The 13,731-nt window shown below is 38.8% G+C and overlaps 1 protein-coding gene across 1 annotated transcript in view; it reads right to left on the reverse strand.

Moving 5' to 3' along the window:
- Positions 1–4,975: 4,975 nt before the first annotated feature.
- The window catches only part of LOC149857225 (uncharacterized), a 44,237-nt gene continuing 35,481 nt past the window's right edge, over positions 4,976–13,731 (reverse strand). The window contains exons 9-11 of the mRNA XM_090062435.1: positions 13,203–13,421; positions 11,688–11,825; positions 4,976–9,821 (exon numbers count right to left, since the gene is read on the reverse strand). Of these exons, the coding sequence (XP_089918561.1) occupies positions 9,760–9,821; positions 11,688–11,825; positions 13,203–13,421 (419 nt within the window). The 3' untranslated portion in view covers positions 4,976–9,759. The remainder of the gene's footprint in view (positions 9,822–11,687; positions 11,826–13,202; positions 13,422–13,731) is intronic.

The raw sequence follows: 13,731 nt of genomic DNA on the forward strand, positions 1-13,731 counted from the left end.
GCAATTACATACTGCCTGTGCCACTTTGACATACAGCTTGGAAGGATAAGCTAAGTGGGGAATGATGGGCAAGCACCCTGGGCATGAGGTCTGCTTGCCCTTCCCCGTTACACTATTGCTGGGGTGTAAGCACAGCAATAGGACTGGCTGAGCAAATGTACTGGAACAAGGAGTCAGGGAAGGGGAAGAGAGAAATTGGAAAAAATGAGCTTCAGGAGAACAAAGAGTGAGCTTGGACCAGGATCTTGGTTAGGAAAACTGAAACTGGGAGGTGGTTGGATGATAAGACTGAAAAGGTACATTAGGACTACCTGCACAAAAATACTGGGACTGACACAAGAAGCCCGAGAGCAGACAGGTGAGCAACAGTGGAACTTGAACAACAGGCCTGGGGTGGGGAAAAGGCTGGACTGGGATGGGAAGTAGCTGAAGGTAGCAAGGCAAAGAATCCAAAATCTGCAAAAACCCACATGAAAAGTATACATTTCATTCTCTTTCAGTATCAGTCCATATTAAGGATGAGAAACTGCTGCAGCTATTCGCTACTCCATTAGCTCAAAAGGGAGAGATCTGTGCACTAGACCTAATACTTCTAGGTCTCATGACAAATTTTTTGAGTTTGATTTATTTAAAATTTAGAACCTCCTTCCAAATACATACACACACAAACATTAAGGTTGTGAGGTCAGATCAGGGAAGTGAAAGAAAATGCCAAAATCAAGGGTGTATATGAATCCTTAATTTATCCCCTGGCATGTCTGTATTATAACAATGATTTTTAATTACACAGTCACAAACAGTTTTTCCACAGGACCTCTCTCATTCAGCAGACAGAATGAACAGGACTCATTATTTTGTTTTATATTCATTAATCTGGTCTTATTTACTGCATACTGTTCAAACTGTGCTCTGAAAACAACATTAATTTCCTTACAGACTTTTCCATGGCACTCACTCCTCAAGCGATGCATACAGGTTAAAAGCATCCACCCATTTTTGAGCATCCAACTTGAGATCCCAGGACCTAATTTTGCAAATTGCTTAACTATTTCCAAGCACAGGTACGTCTGATTTTAGCTGCAACCTTAAGTGCTCAGCATTCCTCCAGATCCAATCCTAGTAAACCAAGCTGGAGAACCAGAATATGAAGAACATGCAATCAGTGACCACTACAGAAAGTGTAAGTAATTTCCCAGGATTCCTTGGAAGCAGATATAAAATCCAATTCTCTAGGACAGCATTTAGCTGTCTCTATCATGAAGACATTGTTTTGTTTCCTACACTCCCCTGCTTCATTCACTTTGCACCTTCCAATTATTACAACAAATGAGGCAGGGCTCTTGAAGACAAGGACCTCTGCATAAAAAAAATATGTCATTAAGACTGTAGCATAAATAAAGCATATAACAAATCAAGACGAAGACAAGAAACCCTAATTTTGGCATTTCCAAGTGTCTGACTTTGTGGCCTCCATCTAATTTTGATGAAGCTCTCATGTGCCATAGTAGTAGTACACAATTGCCAAGAAATCTTAACTTAATCGTGGCTCTTCTATTCATTTCAGAAACTGCTGCTATTCATTCTAAGATTTGATTTACCAGGGAAATAAGGAACTGTAATTATAGAGGAAGTTAGAATTTGGCAGCGAGCATTTCTGAACAACTAGCTCTCACTGAAGGGATATTAAGAAACCACTAAGATATCAAAGAAGCTTAAGTGCTGTTAAGCAAACACTTTATACCATTTCATTCATGACAGACCCGAGAATGGAAATTCTCCCTATATACCTCCTTGCTTAGATATCTTGCAACGTTACGGTCCATTAATATTAGATATAAAAGGCTGAGAAAATGAGGAAGATGTACCAAAGAGGAAAAAATACACAATAAAATATTTACTTTTACAAACATTGTCAGGAAGTTTACAATACACGAATGAGTACAAAAGAAAGCATAAGGACTTTAGGCTCACACCATTTAATTTGGTCTACAATCCAAGGAAATCAAGCACCATACAACATAATTAACTTATAACAACATGTCAAAGTATTTCCTGCTCATTACCCATGCAGTTTTTTTTTAAATCTTTGACAGAGCTCAGTTTTAATTACTGTTTTTTAACCATGTCAAAATTAAAAAATATATTTTGTGCACTTATCCCATAGTTGATTAGCCACGATAGACAGCTGCACAACAACACTTTGAGGAAGAAGGTAGAATTAGTAAAATATTTAACAAAAATGTATTTAAAACATTAACAGGCTTATTTACAAACGTCTCCTCATGCATTAATAAGTAAAAGCAAATACTGTCACTTTCTCGTAAGAAGTAAAACAAAAAACTAAACTATAAATATATTTTTCAACATACGTGTCTCACAAAAGTTTAGAGACTTGTTATTGCCATAACAGGCATGATGAAAGGAACTGAACTCTTAACATGTTTACTCATGCTTCCCATTCAAACAGCTTTAAATATGACTTTAATAGAAAGAAGAGAAAGTAGCCCCCCTTTTCTTTCCTTTTTGTGATGCACACAACTGATTTCGGGGGGAGGGCTCTGTGTATTCTTAGAGGTTTTCCTCCACTAACATAACACAAATGCAATGCTGCTTACATTAAAAAATATAAGGTTTATTATTTTTATGCTACAAAGAAGCAGAAAATGGGAACAAGCTCATTTCCCTCACCTTTAGGTTACACTTAACACATTCATTCCTTTAACTCTGTTAATTGAAACCAGTTTATTGTAGTTTACAGTTACTGAGACTACAAACACATTTATCACAGAGGCCATTTTACCAAGCATGACTTCCCTACATATTAACATAGAATTGTGGTCCATGGTGTCAAACACCATTACAGGACTGCAAAGGTCTGGAAATGTGTAAGAGGCTAGTATTCCTATGCACAGGGATGTAGAAGCAGGGGTGGGTGGTGGCACATCCAAACAGAAGCCTGTGTGAATGCCAGGGTTTTGTTTAGCTTTGTTTTGATACATATACCCTGGAGGTTGGAGCACAGGCATTAGACAAATAAGCTCTTTTATGTACTCTTTATTGTAAATGATTTTCAAACCTCTGTAAGCTGGGACCCTCCCAAACATCCATTCTTATCTATGCTATTGTTCTTTCACAAACTGCCCCTGACAACCAACTGCAGGCTCATAAAGAGCTCTTCTAGGCAAAAAGACACAGGAACCTAGTCCTCAAGTTCCAGATACTAAAACATATTTATGAAACACCTTTGAGGACCTGGGCCAAAGTGCCATGTCTGCATCTGAACAGCTTCCCTTGCAGTCCTTCCTTAAGGCAAAGTAGAACTGCACTGCCTATTTCAGCTCAATGCACAGACCACATGTCACAAGACAAGATATCCCTCTTTGGAGGCTTTTTCTTCCTCCCATCTACATCCCTGGCAGCCAACTGACCTCCTACATTCCCACTCAACCACACTGACCCACTTAAAGAACCCTCCTCCTCCCTCATCTCCAGAAACAATCCACACAGGTTGGTTTTCATCCATGTAAAGCCCCCTACTGCCAAGACTGTCACAGTTTAAAAACTGCAACCAATAGTGACACCATGAGGAGAAAAATATATGAAAATTGAATGCCTGGAATTAGTTTAAGTCAGGGCTGCAAACACAATCATACGTTAATCATAATGTACAGGTTACAGAGGTGGGCAAATGAGAACAGGATGGGATTCAATACTGATAAGCACAGGGTGCTGCACTTGGGCAGTAAGAACCAGAAGCATACCTATAGGCTGGGGAACTCTCTTCTCGAAAGCACAGTGGCAGAAAGAGATCTTGGAGTCATTATCGATTCCAAAATGAACATGGGCCGCCAATGCGAGGACACAGTTAGTAGGGCTAACTGCACCTTGTCATGCATCCACAGATGCATCACAAGCAGGGCTAAGGAGGTGATCCTCCCCCTCTATGCAACACTGGTCAGGCTGCAGTTGGAGTACTGCATCCAGTTCTGGGTGCTGCACTTCAGGAGGGATATGGACAGCATTGAGAGGGTCCAGAGGAGAGCCACTCACATGATTCGGAGACAGCAGGGCAGACCCTATGAGGACAGGCTATGGGACCTTAACCTGTTTAGCTTTCACAAGAGAAGGGGACCTGGAGGCCATCTATAAACTTACTAGGGGGGGGACCAGCAAGGAATGGGAGAGACCTTGTTCCCCAGAATGTCTCCCGGAGTAACAGTCATAAGTTGTTAGAGAGTAGGTTCAGACTAGACATTAGAAGGCACTACTTCACAGTTGGGGTGGCTAGGATCTGGAACCAACTTCCTAGGGAAGTGGTACTGGCTTCTACCTTGGGGGTCTCTAAGAGAAGACTTGATGATTACCTAGTTGGAGTCATTTGAGCCCAGTTTTCTCTCCTGCCCAGGGCAGGGGATCAGACTAGAAGATCTGCAAGGTCCCTTCCAACCCTTATCTATGAATCTATTCATCTATAATTGCATTGTTCTTGCATGGTATCACTTAGAGGGGCTGTTACAGTGCCTAATTCATTCCCAGAGCCCAATTTAACCTTACCTCCAAGTTTTCTATGTCTGAACCACTTCCCTTTGGGATGTCAAAATCCTCCTAATTTTTTCTCTTAAAATATTGATGTTTCCTGTATACTTTTCACCTGCAGACAACCAGCTGCTGCTTCAAACAGCTCGCTGAAGGTACAGACAGGAGTGTAGTACTTGTTCTAATTTCCATTCAGACTAGGTAAAAAGTTACACATTCATTTCTGCCTATTAGTAAACAGAGTTAACGGCAGGGCAGGAAGTGACCTGCTTCCTCCTTCACCCTGCTTGGGCTCTCTCTAAACTTCTAGAAACTCTTTGATCTGCTACTGTAAAGAAATCTCAGCATCTTAAGTCTCTGTACCATTCCTGCCTGAGTATAAGGTACTCCTTGAAAAATGCCAGCTCTTAGCTTTCACATGATTCTCAACTATAAAAAAAGTAACGAAGCAATTCCTCTGTTGCAAAGAACTCAGAAAGACCACAATAGGTTAGAATGTTTTTGACACTATGGATTTCTATTTGGAATCTTATGGGTTTATTTTGTAAATCATGTGTGGGTATTGCACACCTAACAGTGCTAATACTGTGCAGCACCCCACAGGACCCTTAAAAATATCCCATGGCACGCCAGTGTGCAACAGCATACTGAAGGAGAATCACTGCTCTATAGGATAGTTAAACTTCTCTGGGTTAGGTCTCATCTGCCACAGAGCAGGGAGATGCATACGGGCAGTTACCACGGAGCAGCTGACACATGGTAAAAGCCCCACCTTCTCTGCCCATTAGTAACTTGTTTGTGTGACCATGGCCTTAGTGAGACTGGAAGGGATGACAGGTCTGCTCTCACCCTGGTAGCTTACTTTGCAACTTCTACCATCTTTCAAAGGAGCTCAGTAGGCAGTCCCTCTTCCATTTATTTTGGGCAGAGGCCATGGTTCTCGCTCTTCTTCACCACAATTTCTCATGGGTGCTGCTATTCAAATGTTAGAACAGTTCTGAATTCATCACAATCTAATGCTGTATTAGGTGTACTGCAAAAGGGAAAAAATGAGATCCTTCATCCCAAAGGGACTTTTTTTTTTTGGTAAAAAAAGCAAAAAAGTTAGTCAATGTCAGAAATATCTGCAGCACCTTCTCTAATATTAAATTAAGTCAAGTAAATAAAACAATTAACATTTGTTCCCTAAAGTTAGTGTTATTTGCTAGAACTTAGAACTAGGAAGAAAACTTGGCTTCAGCCACAAGACCTCTGCCTTACTCCAGTATCCAAGCTGGAACTGAATAGATCAACCTGATGTGGGCATGTACCTGAGAAGCAATTACAATTCAGATGTACTAGTAAAGCAAATCCAACTAAAAATTAAGAAGAATAGGAAGCAAAATGCAGCTTTGTGAGAAGACAGAACACAAATTCTAGAGCCCTTAGGGCAGCTCAGGAACAGTGAAGTCAAATGATGGTGATGGTGTGAAAGGTGATAGCATGAAAAGTATTCAAATAAATGCAAACACAATGTCCATATTAGCTTGACATTCGCGTGAAAGTTACTGTCATTTTTTGTCTAGCACTAAATTCAATTTCTGGTTAAAATTTCACCTGACTTTTTTTCTGCCCCCAAGTCCAGTTTATAGTGACTATTCAGAAAAATAAACTGCAGGATGTCACTAGAATGGAGAGCTGAACAGAATAAATTTAACAATTAATATCCAATTTATACAATATAACCAGAGGAGTCTCTGATAACTGGCAATGGGCCTGTTATAATTTATTCTCAACTAAGTATGTTAAAGTTTGAAAGTAAAGGACAAAGAATACTGGTCAACTTAAAAGCTTTACCAGTGAAATTAAAACAATTACTGTTACCAAAATAATTAGTGTTTAAAAAAGAAAAAAAACCAGAATGGAAGCTATGTGGATCCTGTACCAGCACATACGATTGTAAAAGGTTTTTAAAAGCAAAGTAAAACAAAGGTTTTTAAAAGCCTCCAAAAAGCCACCTGCTGACTTACAAGTTAGCATTACAATAAAACAACTGGAAATTAATTTCTCTTTCAAAAGTGAAGTCTAGGTTTCGTTCAATTTACACATATACCTAGAATAACACATTTTCCTGCACTGCTTTAGTGGTTGGGGAAGACGGCCTTCATTAACTTTGGCAGGTACATTAGGCAGCACAGATGAGCAAAGCATCCTATTTAAGAATCTCCAAAACTTTCAAAATCCTCGCTGAAGCCTCACGATACCATCTACAGGAGACAATATTAGGAGAAGAAGCCTGATCTATCTTCTTGCCTTGTTCTTCAGCTATTAGACCCTACTTCCCTGAAGGGAAACAGTTTCAACTGTTTTAAAATGAGAGTCCTGGGTAATATACACCTATTAAGATCTTAGAACTGCTTTACAAAATGTTTCAGCTTAACCTGATTTACTTTTAGCCTTTGTCTTAATACAGTTTGCATTACAGTAAATGTTCGTTAATGATCTTTTAATAAAAAAGTTCTGCCTTGATTTAATTCATTTAAAAATAAGTAGTATTTTACCATTGCAATTGCCAGATTTCCATTAAGGGCAGAAGCAACCATTTTTCTTCTTGAGTAATTGAGTTTAAAACAGTTTAAGAGCCTGCACTAACAATGCAAAGGAAGCAAGGATCCAAACTACTTTAATGTGTTGAGTCTGTTAGAGCAGCAGCTCAGCTACACCCACTAAAGCTCTTTCACGAAAAAAAACCCTCTGGGTTTACATTGCAATAGCAAACTTGATATTTCAATGCAATTTACTCTTTCAGCATAATAGCCTGTTAGAGGCAAAGCAGGGTACTACCTCAACAAACTCCATTCAGGTAAGAACTATAGTATCTTTCTTCTATTAAGATTTTTCCATTGAGGTGTCTCTCTCAATACAAATACACATCTTTCAGAGTCTCACTTCCACTGGTTTTCACAGGAGTAAGATTAGAGTCTTAATGAATATAGACTACTCACTTTTAATCCTTTAAAAAAGAATGATCTTGTTATTAAAATACACTATCTGGGAGGTCAAGGGGATTTAGTTCAATTACTAATTCTAACAAGACTTTACAGGTGACCATAGGGAAGTTGTTTACTTTGTACCTTAGAGCCTCATCTGTGTAATATCCTAATCTTACACGGGTACTGAGAGGACAATTTTATTAATGCTGTGGGTCCTCAGTTAGCAACAAAATAAATATATAGGTAGGAATTAGATGGGCTAAAGTCATTTCTGAAGACATGTTGAGTATTGCCAGAAAAGCTATACATTTTTTTCCCCAATCCATGTTTTCCTGGGCTCTTATTCTGACCAATTTAATGTCACACTCCTGTCTAAAAAAGCATTTTATCTATTACTGTACAAAGTGATAACTTATAACAACAGATTTTTAAAAGTAAAATTTTAGTTACAATGAGTAGTACTAAGGACTGTCTGTGCAGTCATTTCAACAGTTTTTCCTGTGTAGGAATCTTGGATACAGGGGAAAGGAAACGGAAATCCACAAATTCAGACTAAATACAGTATCCCTAGAACTTTTTGAACTTTACCTGTTATTAGGTAAAGTGTGTTATTAGTTAGCCTTGGTTGCTGGCACATGAAAGTCATCTATTTTTCATGTGTTAATTAAAACTACACAGTAGAATGGCTGTTCAAATTTAATATTTATAAAAGTGCAATTTCATAGCTCCAAATTAAATTGGATCTAGTACACTATTGGCTTGCATGGAACAACAAAAATTAAAGTAGACTTCAACATCATTTACCTAAAATAAATTTATGAGTATAATTAGCACATTTTCTTAAGGCTTCTATCTCTTGTCCTTAACTTCCTTCTCATCAGTGCAGAGGCAGAAAAGGATCTTGGAGTCATCACTGATGCCAAGATGAATATGGGCAAGCAGTGTGGGGATGCAGTCAGGAAGGCCAACTGCACCTTCTCATGCATCCACAAATGCATCTCAAGCAGGTCCAAGGAGGTGATACTCCCCCTCTATGCAGCACTGGTCAGGCCGCAGCTGGTGTACCGCGTCCAGTTCTGGGCACCACACTTCAAGAGGGATGTGGACAACATGGAGAGGGCCCAGAGGAGGGCCACTCACATGACTGGGGGCAGCAGGGCAGGCCCTATGAGGAGAGGCTACGGGACCTGAACCTGTTCAGCCTCCACAAGAGAAGGCTGAAGGGGATCTAGTGGCCTGTTACAAACTAGTCAGAAGGGACTAGCAGGCACTGGGGAGTCCCTGTTCCCCCGAGCACTGCCAGGAGTGACTAGAAATAATGGTCACAAGTTGGCAGAGGGTAAATTCAGATTAGACATCAGGAGACACTACTTCACTGTCAAGGCAGCTAGGATCTGGAACCAACTTCCAAGCAAAGTGGTGCTGGCTCCTACCTTGGGAGTCTTTAAGAGGAGGCTAGACAATCACTTTGCTGGGGTCATTTGACCCCAGTATTCTTTCCTGCCATAGCAGGGGGTCGGACTTGATGATCTGCTTGGGTCCCTTCTGACCCTACTAACTGTGAAACTTCAAATTATAAATAGAAATTGAAAGACTTTCCAAGAGAAGGAAAAGGTAAAGTATTTGTAGCATAATACAGTATTAAATACTAGATCTCATTTAAAAATATTTCAAAACTACTAGAAGTCAGCTAAGCAAAAGACACTTTCAATATGGAGTTGTGGTATGTTCAGAGTGTCTTCACCTTTGTTAAGAAAGCTGCAAAGAGAATAGAGAACACTTTGAATGTAAATGCACATCAGATCCTATCACCCCACGGATTTTGTTTTTAACAAGAAAAAAGTTTTGTCCATCCTTGCCCAGAACGAGTACCAAAATTAAGTCCGACCGTACTTACATATAAAATTATTAGACAGAAGAGTCAGGTGAAATTTTACCACAAGCAATCAGTGATGAGTTTAGTAAAACAGATAGATATTTAAATAGTCATAAAAGAAAACGACTACAAATTATGAATCTGCCATACTGACCTTCCGCAAACCTTTTTTGTTTTTAACAGAAGAACTTCTTCAAATTTTAAAAAGAGTTTTCATGGGAATGTGTGCAACAGAAAATGAGACGCATTTAAGTTGGTCTGAGTGTGCAGACACTAGCATTACAAGTTTATCATGCTCTCTGTCGTCTTGGAACAGGATTGTCACCATCCGGTTTGGTGTATTCCATTATTAAACATGGCATCTGTGACGTCTTCTTAGTTAAGCAAAGGCTTTGGTTTAACTACCCGCTGGTGCTGCACTGGTTTAACATGAACAGCTGTGACAAAATAAATTGAACAGTGTAAGACTGTTGTGCTCTAATATCTGTTCATCTGCTCCTGCCCAGCTAGGTCTAACTGTTGTGTACACTCCTCCTCTCCTTCCCCAACTACAAGGTTAATTGGGATCTCCAGTTGAGGGTCTTCTGAAACAATGTTTATTTCAGCAAAGACCACAGACCGCTACAGGTTTTATACTGTAACTGGTCACAGAATAAGCACCCCAGACTAGCTGTTTTTTTGTTTTTATATGACAGGCTAACAAAATAGTCCTGCAAAACAGTCCCAACTGCACTTGTCTTGTTAACAACCAATATCCTGCATCTTAAAATCAGGTTTCAAGCCTACCTGTGATACCAAGATGTCATGTTACTTTAGTAGATGGTGTTATTTTCTACCAATAGAATCAAAGCAATTCAGACCTAAAGGGGACAAGAGCATGCCACCTAATAAATCCACCTGCTCTGAGAAAGAAACAAGCATACCTGGATCATCCCTGACAGATATTTAATTTATCTAGCCCTACCTTTAAAGCAGGGACAGGCAATTATTTTGGGCGGAGGGCCACTTACTGAGTTTTGGCAAGCCATCGAGGGCTGCATGATAGGCAGCCAGGGGCAGATAAATTAATTTTCAAAATGTTTTAGTGGTCTTGCGAACCAGATAGAATGGAGGGACATGGAGGGCCGCATCTGGCCTGCGGGCCACATTTTGCCTGCCCCTGCTTTAAAGCCTTCAGTGAAGGAGATTCCACAGATTCTCTAAGCAACCTGTTCCAGTGCTTCAATAGTTTTGCAATTACAACTTTTTAATTTTATTTTAATATCTAACTGAAATGGTCTTTCCTGAAGATTAAGATGATTACTTTCCATTCTACCCCTACAGTGAACAGTAAGAAAAACTGATCACCATCCTCCATATGATAACCTTTTATATACTGGAAGATTTTTGCACCCCCTGGCTTTCTCTTCTACTCCAAACCAACCTTCAACCAGTCCTTCAATCTTCTCTCATAGGTCATTTTCTAAACAACTTATTTTTGCAGCTCTGGTCTTGAATCTAACCAAGTTACCTACATCTTTCTGAAAGTGTGGTGCCTACTACTGAATAAGATGAGCAAGCTAAGGTCTTATCAGTGACAAGTAAAGCAGAATTACCTCCTGTGTCACACTGCCAGTGGGATACAGGTGTTAAAAGGCTAATGCAACGCTAGGGTATAATAGGCAAGGTGTATTCACTAGAGGCAAGGAAGTACTGGTCCCATTGTACAAAGCAATGGTAAGATCTCGTTTACAAGAGATGTACAGTTCTGGTCATAAGTGTTCAAAAGAGTTTACTTTAAATGAGAATGAGTAAAAATAAAGTGCCACAAAGCTGTTTAACAGAATGGAGATTAATCTTTCATAAGAAATTATGGAGTTTGGCTGGTTTAAGATCAACAAAAGAGAGACTGAGTGGGGATATAATTGCTTTTTATAAATGCATTCAAGGGGCAAATTATAGGGAAGGAAAACAGCTTTTTAGGCTGAAAAACAACCTCAATACAAAAATCAAGCAGCTATAAACTGGCAACAGATAATGCTAGATAGAAAGAGATTCTAACTATCAGAGGAGTGCTTTGAAATGGCTTTCTGAATTAGGTGCAGGCAAAGAACTGAATTGCTTCAAGAATTAACTTGTAAGTTTATGGAAGGGTCTGTATGATAGAACACATATATATAATCAGTAAGATGTGAGGTCATGTTTTTGCAGTCCCCATGTTAGAGTATATAGGTACTCTTGTAGTGTGGTAGGAGTCTGGTAATCCCATGTTTCAAGGCTTTTGTTGGTTTGCCTATAGTGACACAAAGCTTTCCCACTCTCACCTGGTGTTGGCAGAAGGCCTGGTTTCTCCCCAAGCAGTGGTCGTTTTGAAGGCTGATGGGGTGAGTATCCTAGAAGACCAGGTCTTTTTGGAGGTCCTGCTAGAAGAGGTGGAGGTTTACTCTTTGTGCCTGACATCCCTGTTTGGAAATAGGTTGGTTTTTTTGAGCCAAAAGTATTAATTTAATTGGTTTTGCACAGGATGCTCATATAAATTATACAATACACAAAAACTGAACTTGCAAATGTTGTTTGACTAGCTGACATTTATCTAAGACACTAGAGATGTAAACAGAAATGTCATCATTCAAATACATGCGTGTATAGCCAGTACTAAAATGTAATGCTATTACTGAAAGATGTATTTCCATGGGATTACAAGTAAAAACTTTGTGATTATACAACACCTCTAAACCAGCATGCATTTCAGAGTGTTTAGCATCTGTATGCTATAAAAAAAACAGTTTTCCATTATATTACCATTGACATGTAAACATGGTTGAATTAGAGGACAGATTAACAAGTTAACTTGGTAATATGACATTATTACTTAAGTTAAATTAGTATAGAGAGAAGCAAACAACACAAGGCTAAATTAAGGTGGGCTAATATTTCACATCAAGCATTTTAGGCAAAAGACTCAGGCAGTCCTAACCAGTAACTTATTTCAACAGTACTGTAGGGTATCAGCTGTGATTCAGGGCAAATACTACACATATCTTGTGACTAAGATTTAATGTTTATACCAATAGTGAATATAAGAAAGTCCTATATATTGCTGGCTAATAAGATTTTAAAATTGTTAAATTATACTCATTTCACATGAGTTTTGTTGATTAACACATTCATTTTAATCATAAAAGCAATTAATAATTAATTTTAAATTAACATGACATTATGGATCAGTAGTACATAAGAATCCTAAGCATCTAGGAGCACTGATACTTAAAACTTTGACTCAGGACTGCTCTTACTGCACCGGCAGTCTCCTTGGTTTTCTATATGCTTCAGTAAATTAAAAGGTATCTTTTTGCTGATGCCTCAATTTTGGCAAAAACAAAAACAAAAAGCTTAATGCAAATAAAAAAGTTCTCAGTGAACAAGAAGTCTTCCAAAATCTTAAGGGGTTTTTCTCATTCCACAGGAGCTTCCAAAGCAACCAAAAACAGCAAGAGGATCTGATATCAGAGTGATAACACAAAGTTTAAAAGCACTGGAACCGAAAGGCTTTGAATATTACACAGGATTAATGTTTAGGTAGAAAAAGACCAGTGAACTTCATAGAAAGTTCATCCCAAAGAGTAACGTAGTTAACTATTATTTATTCACTACTGTAAACATCTGCAAGCTCTCATTATTTCTGGGTTCTACCTCCCCTCATTTCCCTTAATATTGTTCATTGTTTTATTGAGCAACATAATTATAGCATCATAGCAAACAATCAAATCTGTCAAGTAAATATACTGAATTAGTTTGAAATACAAAATTTGACATGGACAAGTTAACTTGCTGCTGACCTGGTGTTGGAAGAAGACCCCCAGGTGGCCTATCACCCAACAATGCCGGTTTAACCTGAGGAAGGGGCGAGAGGCCTAATAGAGCATTCCTGCTTGGTGTTGGAAGAAGAGGAGGAGGTTTACTTAAGGTATGGGTGGCAGTGCTTGTACTTGGCCTCACATTTGCTTGATACATCGTGTCATCAACTTCAGTGGAAGGATTAGTTTGTTCAACAAGGCCTAGTTTAAGAAAATAAAAAAATTAGCAACTCTTAAGAACACATGGTTAAAGACAATATGTGAGCAATACCTTTACAAGAATTTTTCCCTCTCAATAGGAGATCCAAGAAGTTTCTATAAGGTTGCTCCTATGCTCAGGAGGACACCAGAAACTCTGCCCAAAGTTCTTATTTTCTGTAATTTATGGAAGTTTTTGGTTTATCTTTTGAAGTTGTTCTACTGAATTTTAACCTTTGTGTATAACTTGTAAAATATGTAACAGCTGAATTACAGGTTTTATTAAATCATATGTTAAAATCTGCTTACTAGT

This window comes from Crocodylus siamensis, chromosome 9 (assembly GCF_052110815.1).
Source record: "Crocodylus siamensis isolate JL-2025a chromosome 9, ASM5211081v1, whole genome shotgun sequence".
NCBI lineage: Eukaryota > Metazoa > Chordata > Crocodylia > Crocodylidae > Crocodylus > Crocodylus siamensis.